This window comes from Crotalus tigris, unplaced genomic scaffold (genome assembly GCF_016545835.1).
Source record: "Crotalus tigris isolate CLP2741 ecotype Arizona unplaced genomic scaffold, ASM1654583v1 scf7180000018563.1161478300:1536566, whole genome shotgun sequence".
NCBI classification, from domain to species: Eukaryota; Metazoa; Chordata; class Lepidosauria; order Squamata; family Viperidae; genus Crotalus; species Crotalus tigris.
Genome location: NW_024097077.1, coordinates 921,777 through 941,451, shown reverse-complemented (window position 1 = coordinate 941,451; position 19,675 = coordinate 921,777). Strand labels below are relative to the sequence as shown.

The 19,675-nt window shown below is 45.0% G+C and overlaps 1 protein-coding gene across 1 annotated transcript in view; it reads left to right on the top strand.

The window, feature by feature from the left end:
- The window catches only part of TTC38 (tetratricopeptide repeat domain 38), a 20,425-nt gene extending 750 nt beyond the window's left edge, over positions 1 to 19,675 (top strand). Inside the window, exons 2-14 of the mRNA XM_039354584.1 lie at positions 4,540 to 4,617; positions 6,360 to 6,441; positions 7,522 to 7,693; positions 8,503 to 8,676; positions 9,740 to 9,815; positions 11,388 to 11,507; positions 12,285 to 12,344; positions 12,963 to 13,001; positions 14,049 to 14,130; positions 15,286 to 15,451; positions 16,512 to 16,671; positions 17,894 to 17,967; positions 19,268 to 19,675. Coding sequence (XP_039210518.1) covers positions 4,540 to 4,617; positions 6,360 to 6,441; positions 7,522 to 7,693; positions 8,503 to 8,676; positions 9,740 to 9,815; positions 11,388 to 11,507; positions 12,285 to 12,344; positions 12,963 to 13,001; positions 14,049 to 14,130; positions 15,286 to 15,451; positions 16,512 to 16,671; positions 17,894 to 17,967; positions 19,268 to 19,361 — 1,377 coding nt within the window. The 3' untranslated portion in view covers positions 19,362 to 19,675. The remainder of the gene's footprint in view (positions 1 to 4,539; positions 4,618 to 6,359; positions 6,442 to 7,521; positions 7,694 to 8,502; positions 8,677 to 9,739; positions 9,816 to 11,387; positions 11,508 to 12,284; positions 12,345 to 12,962; positions 13,002 to 14,048; positions 14,131 to 15,285; positions 15,452 to 16,511; positions 16,672 to 17,893; positions 17,968 to 19,267) is intronic.

The window sequence follows — 19,675 nt, the reverse complement described above, 5'->3', positions numbered from 1 at the left end:
TAAATCTATTCTGTAAATCTATTCTATTCTATTCTATTCTATTCTGTAATTCTATTCTATTCTATTCTATTCTATTCTGTAAATCTATTCTGTAATTCTATTCTATTCTATTCTGTAATTCTATTCTATTCTATTCTATTCTATTCTAATTCTATTCTAATTCTTATTCTATTCTGTAATTCTATTCTATTCTATTCTATTCTATTCTATTCTGTAATTCTATTCTATTCTATTCTGTAAATCTATTCTGTAATTCTATTCTATTCTATTCTATTCTGTAATTCTATTCTATTCTATTCTGTAAATCTATTCTGTAAATCTATTCTATTCTATTCTATTCTATTCTGTAATTCTATTCTATTCTATTCTATTCTGTAAATCTATTCTGTAATTCTATTCTATTCTATTCTGTAATTCTATTCTATTCTATTCTATTCTATTCTATTCTAATTCTATTCTAATTCTAATTCTTATTCTATTCTATTCTGTAATTCTATTCTATTCTATTCTGTAAATTTATTCTGTAATTCTATTCTATTCTATTCTATTCTATTCTATTCTATTCTATTCTATTCTATTCTATTCTATTCTATTCTGTAATAGTTTGCCATTGCAAATCTGTTCCTCTTGGATGCTCTTTTCCTGGTGGTGCCCCATCCATCCTATGTATGGGCTCTCCTAAAGACCCGGCTGCTTGGTCCCTTGGGGGCAAGAGAAACTGGTAGGTCAAATACCCCAGTCATTCCCCCCCCCCCGCTGCAGCAGAAGAGGTCCTGGGGCAAGGTGGGGGGGTACCGAGTGGGGAGAGCCGTGCCAGCTTGCTTTCTGGGCAAGGAAGGGGGTCTCCTTGGTCAGGAGTTGCAACTCCCGGAGGCAGAATTGCGCTGATCTGGCTGGTAGCCGTTCCGGAGTCTAATACCGGAATGGGAAGTGGGAAATGAAGGAAGAGGTTAGAAAGCAGGTTACTCATTACCTGGGTAGCCGAATCGTGGACAAAGTTCAGGAGATGATATTTGGACTCCTGGGCAGGGTTCTGCAGCTGAAGCTTGATGAAGAAGTTTTGCAAAGATTGCGAGAACCGGCTTGGACTAAGGAGTTTAGAGTTTCTGCCTGGGTTCTTGCTTGGATTGGGCGGCCTAAAGAGACGTTCGTGGGGGAAAGGCTGGTAAATGGCTGGTAAATGGCACAGGTGCAGGGGTCCTTCACCTTGGCAACCTTAAGACTTGTGGACTTCAACTCCCAGGATTCCTCAGCCAGCTTTGCTTTGCTGGCTGAGGAATCCTGGGAGTTGAAGTCCACAAGTCTTAAAGTTGCCAGGGTTGAGGACCCCTGCTCTAGAGCAGTGGTTCTCCACCTGTAGGTCGGGACCCCATTTGGGGTTGAACGACCATTTCACGGGGGTCACCAAACAACGCAGTCCGCCACTTTTTTCCCCTTTTCCTTAGCTGTGCTACTCCCTTTTATTCTATTGGCTTTTGAAAGCCAATAGAATAGACTCTCTTGAATAGAATCTAATTCTATTGGCTTTCAAAAGCCAATAGGAATTGTCCAGGCTGTCTCTGCCCTGCTGAGCCGGCCAAAAGTCCCATTCTGCAAACGGTGCTGCACCAGTTGAGTAGTCCTCGACTTACAACTGCTTGAGTAGTCCTCAATTTACAACCGGTTGGGGGTCGCGGCATTAAAAAGGTTGAGAACCCCTGCTCTAGAGCATCATTGCTTGAATAAGGTCACAATATGTGGGGCACAAGACTTGTGTGAGGAGACCAGGATACATGATGGCATCTCAACCCGAGGGGCCTGCATAAATGACCGCCAAAGCCCATTTGGGGTAGTGGTGAAGCCTCAGACTAGACACCAGGAGCCTGGGAGTTCTAGAGCCACCTTGGGCACAAAACCAGCTGGGTGACCTTGAGCCAGTCACTTTCTCTCAGTCCTAGGAAGGAGACAATGGCAGAGCACTTCCGAAAAGCCTCGTCAAAACACTGCAGGGTCTTGCCCAGGCAATCTCTTAAGAATTGGACGTGATTGGAAGGAAAAAAGTCCATCATCAACGTGCAACACTATTAAAAATAAATATCCTACCAAGGTCAACGAGGCTCTTTGTTAGGATCCAGGCACACTGGGGTGTGCGGAGGTGGACTTTGGTCCGAAAGCAAGCCATCACCTTGCAGCCACACCTTTCCATGTGCCAGATTTGGGGGGGGGGAGAGTTTGAAGAAAATACTTTGAGGGGGTGAATGTGTGTGCACATGCGCCCCTGCACGTGCAAGTTGTGTGTGTGTGTGTGTGTGTGTGTGCGCGCCTTCAACTTAGTCTTGACCCCTGGAGACTCCCTGGAAATTCCTTGGCAATGTTTTGAAGTTTGGAAACCATTTCCCAGATGATTTTCACACTCTGGCTGGACTAGGACTCACGATTTCTGGATTTCTAGGTGCAAACCGGCTGAGTGACCTTTCGCCAGTCACCCTCCCTCAGCCCAACCCACAGGGTTGTTGTGGGGGAAATAGGAAGAGGAAGGAGCATTAAGTATGTTCGCCACCTTGAGTTATTTATCAACAATAATAAAGGTGGTATATATATAAATAAAACCACTACAACTTTGAGGGGAGAGGCCAATCAATATTTGCTGGTTATGGAAAGTACTGTTGCCGCTATTGATTGTAGCAACAGTAGATCATGGGGTGGAGGGGAAGATAGCATGACTTTCTGAACATGTAAAGCTATGCAAGATTGGGGGTCTTTAAGTACTTGGATGGGAGGCTACCAGGAGATCCCAGACCTGTGCTAATTGGAGAATCAAAAGAGGCCAAGAAAGCACATGAAGTGAGCAGGCGTTGCGCTCAGATCAAAAAAAGATTGATCTCTCTCTTCTGCTTGCCGTCTCTGTTGACAGGCCTGGCATCCCTGGTGAGAAATAGCAGTGCTATTATGAAAAGCAATTATGTCTGTCTTGGCTCCCAAGGGAAGAATTTCAAAACCCGAGTTGTGTAATAATGATGAATTTTGTCTTAGGACGTATTCTCACAGTGCTAAAAGCCAGCGGCATTTGCAGGGGTGGCTATGAATTAAAGCTCTTTCAGAAAGGAATTTGACAAAGTAGACCGCAACCTGCTTCTTGGTAGGCTAACAAAATGTGGGCTAGACAGCATCGTAAATTGCACTCAACCTGTGATCCTCTATGGAACTACATCTACATGGAAGAAAGGAAGCAGTGGGGAACCTCAAAGGTTCTGTTTTAGGCCCAGTACTCTCCAATATCTTCATCAACGATTCACTGCTAAGCTGTGCGCCTCCCCCACCCAGCCTGGGCCACCAAGCTGGGAAGGTTGGGAACCATTGTCCTAGTCCAGGGGTAGGCAACCTCGGCTCTTTTATGACTCGTGGACTTCAACTCCCAGAATTCCTCAGCCAGCATGGCTCAGTTTGGAAACCTCTCCCTTCCCCTCAGCGTGGCTGGCTCAGGAATTCTGGGAGTTGAAGTCCACAAGTCATAAAAGAGCCAAGATTGCCTATCTCTGGCCTAGGCCTAGGCCGCTTTATGACTCGTAGACTTCAGCTCCCAGAATTCCTGAGCCAGCATGGGGGAACTATGGCCCCCTCATGACTCGTGGACTTCAACTCCCAGAATTCCTGAGCCAGCCTAGCTCAGCTTGGAAACCTCTCTTTCCCCTCAGCGTGGCTGGCTCAGGAATTCTGGGAGTTGAAGTCCACCAGTCATACAAGAGCCAAGGTTGTCTACCCCTGGCCTAGAACATCCCATCATTTTTGTGGCTATGTCAGAAACTTTGATTGCAGTTCTGCTCAACCTGTAGAACAACTTTCCATAATTAGTAAATAATGAGCACAGAGGTAAGTATCCAAACCCTGGTACAGGTAGTCCTTAATGTACAAAGGCACTAAAAAAAGTGACTTATGACCGTTTTTCACAGTTAATGGCCATTGCAGCATCCCCAGGGTCACGTGATTAAAATTTGGATGCTTGGTGACTGGTGTGTGTTTATGATAGCTGCTTTGTCCCCAGGGGGGGGGGGAGTCCTGAGATCCCCTTTTGCAACCCTCTGACAAAGTCACTTAACAGTCGTGTTACTAACTTAACAACTGCAGCGATTCACTTACAACAGTGTTTTCCAAACTTGACAATTTTAAGGCATGAGGACTTCAACTCCCAGAATTCCACAGCCAGCAACGCTGGCTGTGGAATTCTGGGAGTTGAAGTCCACATGCCTTAAAATTGTCAAGTTTGGGAAACACTGACTTACAACAAGAAAAGTTGTAAAATGGGGCAAATCTCACTTAACCACTGTCTTCCTTAGCAATGGAAATTTTGGGCTCAGATGTGGTTGTGAGTTGGAGGCTACCGATACTATATTTTAATCCATTGAAGGTAATGAAAAAATACAACATTTACCAGAGTTGCATAGATTTTAAGCCTCTTTTTGGTTAAAAAAAAAGCAGCATAAATGAGAACTTCAAAGTGTCTTTGTGTGTCTTCTGAATTTTGTGCTTCTGCTTCAGTTTTCCATTCTGCATTTTTTGCAGGCCTGGGAGGATGCAGGACTTTCCCTTTCAACCACCAGTAATGAGGCTTGTAAACTGTTCGATGCTGCGTTGACTCAGGTGGGAACGAGGAAGGGGTTGTGGAAGGGGCTGGTGGGCATATAAGCATCCTTATCACTCGTGGTCAGTTGCAGAAATTGTGACGAGGGGAGGAAAAAGAGGAAAAATGGCAAGCGTTTTATACCGTAAAGACCAGCAAGTTGAGGGGCGCCCCATCACTGGAGACGCTCCAGAGGAGACTGGACAGCCCCTTGTCGGGAACGGTACGGGGTCTTTGCGCTTGAGACTAGAAGATCTCTAAGCTCCCTCCCAACTCTGTTATTCTGATTCCGGTTATGGTTTTTGCAGACTTCCTAGCACTTCATAAATGTAGAGAAAGATATGAGCCGAGGTGGCGCAGCAGTTAGGGTGCAGTCCTGCAGGCCACTTTAGCTGACTCTGTTCAGCAGGTCAGCGGTTCAAATCTCACCGGCTCAAGGTTGACTCAGCCTTCCATCCTTCCGGGATAGGTAAAATGAGGACCCAGATTGTTGGGAGCAATGTCAATATATATATACATTGCTTACTGGTGTACACCGCTTAGAGAGTGCTTGCACTTAAAGCGGTATATAAGTCTCATAAATAAATAAAATAAATAAATAGGGGGGGGGTTGTATGTGCCAGGATGCCTATTTCTTCTCTCCCTCTCCCCCCCACCAGCACAAACTGGTGCCATGGCTACAATTTTATCTACATTAGAAATATGCATGTGTGACATTTTTGGGAAGGGGTGAATGGGTAGCAAATGCGAATTCCCCCCTAAAAGTCTCTTTATCAGTGGCTGCACACACAAAAGGAAGAGAAGCCAGACAGATCCGGGCAATAGCTGGGGAACTTTTTTTTCCCAAGGACTTGCTATTGCTGGCCAGATGGCAGCCATTCTTGAACAAACAGATTTATCGTAATGAGTTTGGGTTGCTGTCCGAGACGGCTAAAATACATTTCATTCAAAAGTGCCTGAAGGGAGAGAAAGGTTTAATTCCTAAACAGGGGCTGTGTTCATTAACCATTCAGAAAAAAGAGCATGTTCTTGCCAATAGCTATTTCCTGAATGACTCTTTAATGCTATTGGTTACTGACTGTGTTTGATCTGTTGTATATCCCTTGACTCTGTTTCACAGATCCTTCTTTCATGCTTAGATTTCTTAAGCATCATAAAGCACCATGCAGAAAAACTGGTACCGTATTGCACTTGTTAACCTGCAAGAAATCACAAAATACTAACTTCATCGCTACTTTTTTTGGCAAACCCAAAGAGGTTGTGACATCTCTGAGACAAATCTTCCGTGCTGTCAGTTTGGGCAGATCAGAGTCCCCTTTGAAAACGAGACATTTAATTTGTTCAGGTGCAAAGTCCTATATGCATTGAGCAAAATCAAATTGAATAAATGCACACTGCATTTGTGCGTTTTGCATGGAAATCCTGGAAGAAAATTCTTTAATTTAATTTAATTTAATCTAATGTAATTTCACATAATACTTGTGACAGGGTTGAAGGCTTTGTGAAAGCAATTCAAAGACTAGTGTTCAGGGTTGATGGCTGACAAAACAGAAGCCAAGCAAAATCCACTAGTAATTTTTTAAATAAGAATAGAAATAAAGAAGCGACCTTAAGAATATTTTGTTGGGTTTCCATATTTGGAAGAAGAGGCATTTTGGTGAAAGTTGTCATTCTGGACCTCTTTCACAGAAGGCTCTCTTTGGGTTCTTAACCAACACGGTTCTTTTCTTTCTTCTTTTCTTTACTCTTTTCTTTATTCCAGTATGTGACTTGGACAAACGACCACACTCTCGGGGGCCTGGAAGGAACTTTTTCAAAACTGCAGGCTGCGGATCCTAACTTTGGTAAGTGGGTCTTCAGCTAACCAAATGTGAGAAGGGTTCAGGATGTGGAACTGCTCAGAATTCTGGAGAAAAGGAATCCTGAATTTCAAAACTTCAATATAAAATGGAGCAGGGGTCAGGACCACCAGAAGAGACTTGGGAACGTGGGAACGGGAAGGTCTGGAATATTTTTCTAGTGTAGCAGCAGAGGTAACTTCTTGACGTGGGAAAGGTTGCCCATTAGCTTTCCTTTTTTTTTTACACATTTATTTGGAAGTAGGTTCTGGTTGACACTCCTAGAATTGCACTCTGCATGGATTTAGCACGGGTTCCTTCAACCTGGTTCTGCCTTGAGTGTTCAGCTTCTTCGTGACTGTTGATTAGTCATACTGGGGATGAAGAGGGGGCTGGATGAGGAGGAGGAGGGGTACCCAGGTTCTTCTCCATCCTCATACGAGGAACATCCCTGGAGGACTTTGGGTCAGCCTCCCCCCCTTTCTCTCTCTGTTCAATGTTACTTCATAGGGTATTTGTTATGGAAGAAAATTCAACATGGAGTGCTATGCATACTGTCTTGAGTTCCTTCCTTCCTTCCTTCCTTCCTTCCTTCCTTCCTTCCTTCCTTCCTTCCTTCCTTCCTTCCTTCCCTTCCTCATATTCCTTCCTTCCTTCCTTCCTTCCTTCCTTCCTTCCTTCCTTCCTTCCTTTTTATCTTTTAAACATTTACAATATAATAGGCAAATATAACTATAATACAGCCGTTTTTTTAAGCTTAGCACAGTGGTTCTCAACCTGTGGGTCGGGACCCCATTTGGGGTCGAACGACCATTTCACGGGGGTCGCCAAACAAGGCTGTCCACCATTTTTCCCCCTTTTCTTTGGCCACGCCCCTGGCACCCGGTGATGTATAAGTGGTTAGGGGTCACCACAACATGGGGAACTGTATTATGGGGTCGCGGCATTAGAAAGGTTGAGAACCACTGGCTTAGCATAAAGCTTTTAATTTTGTAAAAATATTGTTACTTGGCTGATTAACTGGCTGGTTGATTGCCTGCTCACCTGCCTATAGACTTGAAAAGGCCTTCTGACCTCTATTTGCAGTCATGGGCAACGTAATCGCCAACGGCCTGGTTCTGATTGGTACCGGGAGTTCAGTGCGGCTGGACAAGAAACTGGATGATGCCATCAAGAACACGGTGTCCCTTTCACACTCTCAGCCACTGACCGAGCGGGAGAAATTGCACGTGTCTGCCCTGGAGCTCTTCGCTCGTGGGTAAGTTCTTCTTTTAACGAATTGCATTTTGCATTTGTGGCCAAATCTAGGCCCGTAGACATCCATAGAACAAGTAGCTTCTCCCTGAGATCTCTGTTGCAAATGGCGACACTGTGAAGTCTGTTCCTCCTTTGGGGTAGGTCTCTGGTTTGGGGTTTTGTGCTCCACTGATTTTTGCCCTTGACCCATAAGAGCTTGACTGCGTCTATTGACCTGTGCGCTAAGCTCCGTGGTTTTGAGCTTAAACGTCTGCCTTCCAAGCAAGCACAGATGCCAGTCAGTTTCTCCAGATGCTGTATGAGCTGTGCTAAAGTGGACAAACGGGAACGTTTTGAAGGTCAGCTCTTTCTCCAGCAAAGCCTGTTCAGAGTATTCAGAGTGAAGGCCCTCTCTCTCCTTCCCAAAGGGTGCCCTCTGAGCTTGCCTCTTTCCTTGCAGACATCTCATTGCCCTAAGTAGCTAGGAAGGGCTAGTGGGGTTTGCCCTCTGTTCATCTTCTGGTGTCTTGCCTGACTCACATTTAATGACGGTTGCAGTGTCCCAGGGTCAGACGACCCCTTTTGCGACTTTCGGACAGGCAAAGTCAACGGGGAAGCCAGATTCACTTAACGACCGGATTATTAATTTAACAACTGCAGGGATTCTCTTCACAAATGTGGCAAGGAAAGTTGTAAAATGGGGCAAAGCTCACTTACTAAATTTCTCACTTAGCAACATCAATTTTGGATTCCATTGTCATCGTAGATTGAGGACTACCTACACTTACTGCCTTGCGTGAACACTAATTCGTAAACTTTTCTCCTCTCTAGGCAGATTTACAGAGCCTGTGATACGTGGGAACAAATCCTGATGACCAACCCAACCGACGTGCTGGCCCTGAAATTTGCCCACGATGGCTACTTCTACTTGGGGTCCAAGGATCAAATGAGAGACTCCATTGCCCGGGTGTATCGTCATTGGACTCCAGATATTCCTCTTAGCAGGTGAGGCAGTTTTGCTTCTGAACAGATTCTAAGATGTTCCTTGGCTTAAAAAAATAATTCAGGCTGAGCGGTCTCCCACTTCTCAGTCGAAGTGTGAAAAAGTGAATCGGCGGGATTCCGTTTTAGCAACTAAAAGCTATTCTGGCTCCGTGTGTTGCCCACACTCTTATTTTTCCACTGGTGCAACACAAACGGATCCGGTGTGAAGGGTTTCTGTGCACCGTTTAAGCCTGCCTGCCTGCTGCCCTCCACGCTTCCACTTTCTTCCCTCTGTGTTGTTTTTCGTGTTTCCCTCCCCACATTGTTATGAGCCCCACTGATGTTGCATGCGTTGTGACATCACAACATCCCTGTCTGCATTGTGTGACACGGTTTGCCTTCCCAAAAATGCCCCTTAGTCCAAAGTACTCTAGCTTCCTCTCATTAACAGGGTTTGTGTGTGTGTGTGTGTGTGTTAACAGACACAATGGAAGACAAAAGAATTGGGGAGAAGATCGGAGAAAGAATGGAATGAACCAGGATTCCATCAGGAAACCTGTGATGAAGCTTGTGGCGAAACACAGAACAAAAGTCCGTCTACTCAGCGTTCATCCTTGATGAATATATTGAGCGTGTTAAATTAACCCATGTTCGGACAGAACACGGGCCCTAAACAGACAGTGGCCCAGGTTCACATATCTTGCTAAAGCACAAAGAGTAGAATACAGAAGAACAGAGCTGGAAGGGTCCTCATGGGTCTTGTAGTCCAACCCAGGCAGAGACTTGTCCTTCTGCCTTCCTGCCATCCCCACCCTCAAGGGCTTTCTGAAGGAGCCTTACCTTCAGCAGGCTGCAGATTCATCCCCTGGAGGGGGGCAGAGAGAGGGGAGACGTGCAATGGCCCCTCAAGATAAACCCCAAAGTTCAGATATTGTGCAGCTGCTTAACTGGATCTGGTTTGGCAATTCAGGGACCCCTAACCCAAAACCAGATGGACTTTGCCGGTCAGCGAAAGTCAGAAAGGTTGCTTTAAAGAGGGTTAACTCTTTGCTGACCAACCTCTGTGTGAACCTTTTCCCTTTAGCTACATCAAAGGCATGTACGCCTTCGGCTTGGTGGAGACCAACTTCTATGACCGTGCTGAGAAGATGGCCTTTGAGGTAAGGGAAAGAAGACGCAGACCGGTGCAAATGGAGAATCCTGCCCTTCATTTTTTGACAGAGAAGCTGAGTGGGGGAAGGGGGGAATCAGAAGGGACTGGTAATATCTCTCTGAGCCCCGCGGTTTATTCAAAGGCCGAAGTTTCCAGGAATTCCATCCTCAGATGCAGAAAAAGCTTCAGCCTTGAAGTAAAATCTGTGGGAGGAGGCACTTATCAAGCACGCTCTGGTTTTTTGCTGCCGTGCCTGAGAGTGGCTCTTGGTGGCAGATGTGGCCTTGTCAATTTCCTAAGAGCTCAACAGAGGAGATTCCTTCTAGATTTCCAAAATGTTGATGCCACCTAGTTTTTTGCTCCCAGGAGCAAAGAGGAGACCGAACCGATGCTCTTAAAGCTGACCTCAGCGTTAAGAAGATTGTGTCTTCTTCTCCAACTGGATCACGTCACCCCCCTCTACAGGAAAAAAAAGAATCTACTGGAGCATTTGCAGGAATATTATGATCCCAGTGGGATTGACAGAGAGGGAGAAAGAGTAACATCCTCGTAATTGACCAGGTGGAAGGAGGAGGGGATGAAGCTTTGCTTGTCCGCATTTGAGGCTTTGTTGCTGACTCCAAACTTAATTGTTCTCCTTGGGGGAAGATGGACCTTCAGAAGACCTCCAGGAGACGACTCAGGATTGCCCATGGGAACCTCTGGAGAGGACATGTGCAGAGTTGGGTCTCTGTTGAGCTGATCCAGACTTGGCTTATTCTTCTCTTCATCAGTTTAGAGCAGGGGTCTCCAACCTTGTCAACTTTAAGACTTGTGGACTTCAACTCCCAGAATTCTGGGAGTTGAAGTCCACAAGTCTTAAAGTTGCCACGGTTGGAGACCCCTGGTTTAGAGGGTTTTCTGAAGTCTCCAGCTGCATTTATTCCAGGAATCCTGAAGAACGTTCTGCTAATATATTAACTAGCCCAGTATAAAGGAACGTCAAGATGATCTCTGGCATAGAGAAGGAGTGAACAAGTTTAAGGGGACTTTTGCAGTAGACTTGCACAAAATGTTACGCAGTCCTGAAAAAGAGGGAATTGTGAGAAAGAAACTGGAAGGAATTTCACCTTAGTTCTGTTAAGTAAGAGATGGGACAGAAGGAAACCTGGACAGCTTTCAAGATTGATGTTAGCACTGTGAGGTAGCCGAGCTTAAGAAACATACCCAGCAAGGATTTAAGCAATGCTTTTTATTATAATAAGGCAGAATAATTGAATCTTGAAAGCTTGGCTGAGTTCTACTCTGTCCCATCTTACACTAAACAAAATCAAGATGGAGTTCTTATGAATTTCTCTTTTGTGATTCTGTCTTTCTCAGGATTTGTGATCTTTTCTGCAACACTCCCCTTAATGCTTCCTCATCCCCCAAACCCAGGTTTACCCCCCTTTACACCTTGCTCAGCTGAATCTGAGTTTGAGGTTCTCCCACCATATTACTCGTGAAAAATCTAGCCAAGTCTTATGTGAAGCTCTCCTGGTTATGCAATGACAGCTTCCTTAGAATGCATCATTTTCTATTCCTTGCATTCCTCAATTAGGCTTTAGCCATCAACTCCAGGGATGCTTGGTCTGTCCACGCTTTGGCTCACGTGAATGAAATGAAAGCGGATTTTAAGGGCGGGCTGGCGTTCATGAAGCAAACTGAAAACAACTGGAAGGTAACCATCTACTTATTTGGTTTTTTCTAAAATGGCCACCAGCTTCCTCTCACCCTGAAGGGTTTGTGGCACTTTTTGCCACGTGTTGCATTATGTGGCAATAGTGGTTCCTTATAGGGTGCCTGCAGGTGGGTTGAAAGAGTCGGGATGGTGACAGTTTTATGCGTATCTTCTGCAGTGCCTTTTGGAGAGCAGGTTCGTAGTAGTTACAGACCGCTAGCAGATTTTGAATGATTTTATCAATATCCTAGATTTTTGTTGCACTTTGGATGCTTGGCTTATTATTGGGGTCTTGTGTATGATCAGTTTTGCTATCTCTGGATAGCTCACAGGAGACAGATTGGAAAACCAAAATAGGCAAGGAAATGAAATGGTTGATGTTCGGTGATCTATCAGGGAAGCAGCCACAGGATTGGTAGTGAGAAAATTCTCCATTTGGATCTCGTCATTGTTGCAACTCTGGGGGCAGGTCTTGGCCAAGACGCCGTTTGCTTAAATCCATCCTTCAGGAATATGGAAGTTTAGATCCTGATCTACCTTAGCAGACTATTTTAAGAATGAATATTGCAACAGGGACTGTCAACATCAGGAGAGGGATCGGGGAATGTATCACATCTGGAACATCAGCGCAGAAGACCAAAATCCTTGGCCTTGGGTTGATCATCCTGGCATTTCTCTAACGATAGTTTCCGATAATGTACTTCTGGAGGGTGTTTTTCTTTTGCTTGCACCAGAATTCGTTTCTAGCTTACGTTGATCATGTTTTCTCCATTCCAGGACTCCGACATGCTTGCTTGCCATAATTATTGGCACTGGGCGTTATATTATATTGAAAAGGTAAGTGGACTCTTCCATCGCTATCTGTCCATTCAGAAGGGGTCAAATGCATGTGGGAAGTGGAGAGCTGGTATCATCTCCAAGTAGTAGAAATAGAACAAGATGTTAATCCTTCCCTTTTGTGAGAGTAAATCTTGCTTTCGATGCGCAACTGGGATGGAATCAGAGCATTCGCCAGCAGTTCAGAAAAGTCAAAGGGGTGCCACAACCGTGAGGGTCAACCATGAGGTTCGCTTTGGCTGACCTTGGGGCAGATGTGGCATCTGGTGTGTGTGTGTTTTGCGCTGAGTGCGCTGGTTTAGTATTTCTAGTGGGATGATGGGACCTGTTGCACGTGCGTGGCTAATTCCTGAAGCGGACGGTGGCAGTGATTTCAGCAGCCACAGTGTGAGTAAGACTTGCAGCCAGGGCTGAACTGAGGAAACCACCTTCCCTTGGCCAGAAATGTGGTGTTTACAAATCATTGTTTGTTGGGCTTTTTATATTCTCCATTTTCTTTTGGATCCCGGTACTCAGTAATTGCAGATAGGACAAGGGGTTACTGGGGTTAGAATCTGAGAAATTAAAATTCTGATGACTCCTTCTCCTTCTTCCTCGTTAATATGATCGTGTGTGCAGGGTGACTATGAGGCCGCTTTGACAATTTATGACACCCACGTAAGTACTAGATTCCTTGCTTTAACCTTATTCTTATCAGTTGCACTCAAAACTGTAAAATAATTACATTTTTGTACAAAATAAAACTGGATTTGCAAATTGAGCATGCTCATATGATTTACATAATATGTGCTGCTTTTTTTAAATAATAATACATGTTCCTGAGTAAGTAACAAGAGAGTTTTTCCGAGTAAAGACACACTTCTGTGTACACCAGGTTACACACTCTCTGTTACAGGTGACCACTAAGGGGGGGTGTTAGTCTTTTGTTGAGTTGTTAAAATCTGGGGTGTTCGAATTCTCTGTGGAGTTAGAGGTCTCCGTATCTCTGCTGCCAGTTAGAGATAATCCAGATTCAGCAGTTAAGTTCTTGACAGTTCTACATTACCCTCTGGTCGGTTGTGTAGGAGACAGTGCTTGTTTAGACTGAGAAATGTGCCAGAGAAGAAAAACCTGTGCTGTAGCAAACTGTGGTTTTTGTGGCTCTCCTGTGCATTCAATATATTGAGGCCCGTTTTCTTGTGGGTAGACAATGTGCTTGAGGGCTCTTCACCCTTGAGCGTACTAGCATGTGTGCACTTTATTTGTCATTTAGGGCTGCAGTAGCTGGGTGGAGACCCTGAAGAAAATGATAAAATTTGTGCACTGCCTGACTCTTAAAGGGTTTTCTCTCTGCTGTGAAATCCTTTCTTTTAAATAGGAATCATAGCGGTAGAGGAAACGCAAAGTAGGAATAAGGAGACAGGAAGAGGAAAAAACTAACTTTATTCTGATAGCTATTGAGGAAATTGAACAGTTCAAAACAATGCTCTCCTTCCTCCCCCACCCCAAATAGTCTAAACAAGGGGTAGGCCACCTTAGGTCTTTCATGATTCGTGGACTTCAACTCCCAGAATTCCTGAGCCAGCCTGGCTCAGCTTGGAAACCTCTCCCTTTCCCCTCAGCACTGCTGGCTCAGGGATTCTGGGAATTGAAGTCCACAAGCCATGAAGGGAGCCATAGTTTCCCCACCCCTGGTTTAAACTCTTATTAATTTGGGATTTGCAGATTGCTCCCAGCTTGCAGCTGAGCGGGACCATGCTGGATGTGGTTGACAACAGCTCCATGCTACATAGGCTTGAATTAGAAGGTAAAAAAAAAAAAAAAAGAGTTTTCCTACTTTTATTTTCTAAATGTCTTCCAGGAGAGATCTCCTTCGTTTTGTTTCGCCTCCTTCTTTACAGTTTAAGTTCATATTTATATTCCCTGTCAAACAAAAAGATTTGTTCAGCTCAGTGTGTTGAAAACTGTCAACTGGGTGTCCCATTGGTGAGTTGTGTTTAATTGGACAAGAGTGAGCAGCTGTGGGAAGCTGCGTTGTTGTTCTGTTCTGTTGGAAGCTGATCAAGGAGAGAAGCAACCTGGAATTAAGGCGAAACTTCTTGAGAGGGAGGATGATTAACCAGTGGAACAGCTGGCCACCAGAAATCGTGGGTGCTTCATCACTGGAGGTTTTTAAGAAGAGGCTGGACGGTCACTTGTCTGAGATGATATAGGTTCTCCTGCTTGTGCAGGGGGCTGGACTAGAAGACCTCCAAGGTCCCTTCCAGCTCTGCTCTGTTCTGTTCCATTCTGTTTTATCCCATCCCATCTCATCCTATCCCATCCCAATCGTCTAATCTATCCCATCCCATTCTATGTCTTTCTGTTCTGTTCCTGTTCTGTTCTATTCCTGTTCTGTTTTGTTCTGTCCAATTCTAGTCCTGTTCTATACTATCCTGTTTGGTTCCGTTTTATTATTCTACTCTACTCTATTCTACTCTACTCTACTCTACTCTTATTCTGTTCTGTTATTTTATTCTATTATTCTGCTCTTATTCTATTGTTTTAATGAAATTCATCCAAACAATGGAAAAATAACCCCAAAATAATCACAAGGTGGCAGTCTGACAATAAGGCAAACATGAATCCTGCCTTGAGCTTCAGACATGCAGCTGGGGGGGGGGCTGGGCACGAGGAGTGAGCGTGGTTATCTTCTGGGGGCAAAGGCTGACAGTTCTTGCTTGCCAGAAAGGAGCAGGGGAAGCCCCTCACTCCCAAGTGGGGAGGGGGCAGAGCGGAGTCTGTCTTGGGGGGAGGGAACTGGTTTCCATCCCGAGACGGCTGAGCTTAGAATCGCCCCCCAGCAGAAAGAGGCTCCAAAGTGTACAACGCGGTGGCTTCTCTCAGATGTTTGTGTGGCCCCCCAACTCGCTCACGGGGACGCTGGTCAGTTCTCAGACCTAAGATGCTCCTCTCTTCCTAGGGGTGCAGGTGGGCGACAGGTGGGAAGCTGTAAACCAGGTGACGAAGAGACACGCGCGGGACCACACCTTGATCTTCAACGATGTCCACTTTCTGATGGCCTCCCTGGGTGCTCAGGATCAAAAAACGTCCTCTGAGCTTCTCACCACTTTACAGGACCTGGTCCAGTAAGTGACCCACCCTCCCGGCACGAGGCCTCCGTGGCCTCCAACGTGGGCTGTTCCAGAGGAGCATCTTCGTAAAGCCCAGTGGGAGGGGGGCTGTTTTAGTTTCCTGGACTAGCCTGCAAATGGGGGTCGCTCCTTCTTGTCCAAGAACTACGGGACGTCCTTGACTTCAGGTCACAGTGGGGAGTAGCATATTGTGGCTAACCAAGGCGGTCGTTAAATGAGTCGCACCCAATTTTACAAACTTCTTGATCAAAGTACAGGTAGTCCTCGACTTACAACCACAATTGAGCCCAATTTTTCTGTCGTTAAGTGAGATGTTTGTTCAGTGGGTTTTGCCCCACTTTACGACCTTTTTTGTCACCGCTGACAAGAAAGAAGCCTGCAGCTTTTCACCGTGTTCAGCTTCTTAATGAGCTTAAAGTGCTGTTGATATCAAGCCTGGTTGCCCGTAAAAATATAAATTCAGTCTTAACCTGCCAAACAAATCTAAGGAATGTTGCCCAACAATCAGGCAAAAGAATCCAGGGGACCTCCAATGCACTTCCAGCAACACAGTCCTTGACTTACGACGACCACTGGGATTTCTGTTGCTAAACGAGGCAGTCGTTCAGTGAGTCACTGATTGTTTTTGCTATGGTTGTTAAGTGAATCACTGCAGTTGTTAAGTGAATCGTGTCATCAAGTGAAGCCAGCTTCTCCCATTGACTTTGTGTGTCGGACGTTGTCTGGGAAGGTGACAAGTGTCAATCATGGTGGCCCTGAACCATCTTAGATACATGTTGGTTGTCCAAATTTTTATCATTTGACTTTTGGGATGCTGCAGTGGTCATAAGCGCAAGGACCGATTGCCTCTTTTTTCAGTGTGGCAACTTCAAACGGTCGCTAAATGGATGGTTGTAAGTCAAGGATTGCCTACAGGGACAGATTTGAGCCATGCTTTGCTTTGGGCTTCCTCTGGGCTCCCTGGCCTTGCGGTGCCAGTGAGAAAGGTTTTCATTCAGGCCTATGAACTGCCTGATTTCACGCGGGTCACTTCCAGTCTGGCTCTCCTTCCTAGGACTCCCACGGAAGACGACCAGCTGAGCCTGGTTCCCAGTCTGGGGCTGCCTCTTCTACAAGCGTTTGTGGAGTCTGACCAAGGACATTACGACAAGGCGGTGGAGCTGCTGTACCCCGTCCGATACCAGGTTGTTAAAATAGGAGGGAGCGATGCCCAGGTGAGGAGGGAGACGGGTTTTGCTGGCTTTTTATTCCTTTATCCCAGGGTTTCCCAACCTGGCCCACTTTAATTATGCTAGCTGGAGAAGTCTGGGAGCTGAATTCCCACACACCTTGAAGTGGCCCCGGTTGAGAAATTTACCTGTTGGGGGTGGGGGACTTCAGGAAGTTGTGTCCTACACACATACACAAATCAAGAGGGACTGAGAAGCACAACAAATCTATAACTTAGGTCTGGAAAGTTAGTGAAGAGCCAGGATGTCATTTGAATAAAGTGTCAGCTGGGCTCCTTGACCCCGGTTCCAGGCCCCCCCACCTGCAGGTGTGAGCCACCAGCAGGATGGAAGACCTTCAGCTGGCTGGTGAGACTGGAACACCCGTTTTGCAATCTTCGTAACATTTGTCTGGCATTTGTCAGCTTGCTTCCACTCTGGATTGCTAATTCTAAATGTTCAGCTTCAGCTTTCCTGGGAATCGTGTCTCTGTCCTGATTTTGTCATTTTTTCACACAGGAATTGGGTTTGCCCATTTCTCCTGCGTGGGAAGGGCGTTCAGCCTTGGGCGCCACTCGGCTTCCTTCTTTCTCTTTCCTCAAACTGTTGGTTTTGGGAAGGATTCTGCCCAGAATGACCACTGCATTACTAGCTACCTTGGTTTTTAAAGGAGAGAAAGAGAATTGCTCATTCAGTATGCAAAGCAGAGTCACGGAAGTAAAGGGGGGGGGTACTTCCTCTTAGGTGGTCAGTTCATTATTAGCCGAAGTAGGGGTATTCATGGGGGGTTGATCAAAAAGGTCAAGATGGTGGCTGAGACCATGTAATCAAAAGCCCACCTCTTTTTTGTTAATACAACGGATGTCAAAAAAGAGGCGGAGCTTCATCCTGGCCAATATCTTGACTTTTTCCAACCTTCCTCTGCAGATGCTCCAGCCAGTCTGAGGGTTTAACCAACCTGAGCAGCAAGCATGAACATAATTCATCCTGAGCACCATGTTCCACCTTAGAGCCCATAGCAGAGGCCGTTGATTTAAAAATCAAAAAGGGAACATGCTTACGTTTACTTTTGGAAAAGCAAAATTTCTAAGTCCATGTTGGGTAACTGCTCAGTTAAAGTGGGCTGCAAACTTTCTTTGCATTTACACCTAATCGGTTCCAGACGCTCACCCTGCAGTCATCTTGCTAGGAATAAATAATGTCTCTTCTACACTTCCTTCTCTTCCAGAGAGATATTTTTGCCCAGTTCCTCGTTCATGCTGCTTTAAAATGTAAATCTAAAGCCAACCAAAGACTTGCTAGGTAAGTACAACATGTACTGGATTCTGTATTTTACGTAGTTGAAAGAGGGCAATGAACGTAGAGGTGAATCCTGGTTGCGATCCGTAAGAGGAGCAGGGATTTAATTTTTGAGTGGTTGACAGGGTGGGAAGTTCTGCAATCACCACCAGATAGCAAGAAGACAAGTTTTCTTCAGAGGAGACATGAACGTGTTATTATTTGAAAGGAGGCAAGAACTTTTTGCTTTTATTTTGAATGCCTACAGTTCATTACAGACTCCCATTAGAGTGATTATTAGCCCATCCCCTGCTATTCACAAACTTGCAATTAAATTGTATCTGCCCGGAAATGCAATCTAAACCATTTTGGTATTGCCAAAAAAAGCTAACAGCTTTCCTCAATTCCAGCTGGAGCTTGCGATTGCCTTGTTTTCTTTCATCATCTTGTCCCTATTTCAAGATGTTTTTCTGATTTCTCAGTGTAATCCACAGATGTGGAATTTTCTGCTGGGTCCAAACAATCCTGCTTAACTTTTTTTAAGCTAAACTATTTTGTAGTTTACTCTGTAGGTTTTATTTAGTCCGGGTCACTGACCTGTAATGAGGAACTTGATTTGATTAACCAGGATTAGTAGGCACGGTCATTTATTAAATTATTTTTGAAGGCGTGAGAAGGTGATTTGGCTGAAAAATAAAAATGAGTTTTGAAAAACTCTCAATGATGGGATACTTGTGTTGAATTCTGTTGATATTGATTAGCTGAATTGGCAACAGTTATTCTCTTCATGAAATCAGAGTTGCAATGCACTTTTAAGATATCCTTTAATCCAGCCCCATGTTCAGCCAGGATCCACTACAGCAGGGATGGGCAATGTGGCTCCCCTACAGACGGTGAACTTCAATTCCCAGAATTCCTGAACCACCATGAAGGCAATGGCTTGTGAAGGGGCCAGAGTTGTCCAGTGGACAGATGGCTACCCAGTCTCTTCTTGAAGACCTTGTAATTTTGAATGGCCACTAAACAGATGGTTGCAACTGGAGCATACCTCTGTGGATTCCCAGCTGTGGAATTCTGGGATTTGAAGTCCACCCATTTAAAATTACTGAGGTCTAGAAACCCTGGGCTAGTTAGACCTTTCATGAAGTTCCTTCCAGGTGTGGTTTTATAGCTACCTTTGAGGTCTGCCAAGAAAGTTGCACTTCTTTCCACATGGCGGGCCATCCCAGGTCTTATTTGGGGAAGTCTAATGAAGCTTCAGGTTTTAAAAAGCTCTTCTGTTCAAGATAAAATGCTCCAAGAGTTTTGTCCCTTTGTTCTTTAGATGCCTCCTTCTAGAACGGGATGAACTCAGACCAAACTCGCCATTGACTGAGCGGCTGATGCGAAAAGCAATAGCTCTTCAAGCCCTGGGATAAACCCAACTTTCAAGTTAAGGAAATGGTAGCCCAACTTTGCTTAAATCCAAGGAATTTATGGTGTTCTTTAGAAAACAGTATCTGGAAGATTTGCCCCATCTTGATCTTATCCTGCTTGATTTATGGAATGTTAGTTGCTTCCGTGCAGCTCTACAGAAACAAAAAGGCAGCCCGATAAAGAAGGCATCTGTTGGCAATGCTGCTTCATCTGTTGGCAATGCTGATTTACAAATTCTATTTAAAAAAAAATTAATGGGGGACAATTTGGGCTGCAGGGCTATCAAATAAACATTTGATTATTCAGAAAGTACAAA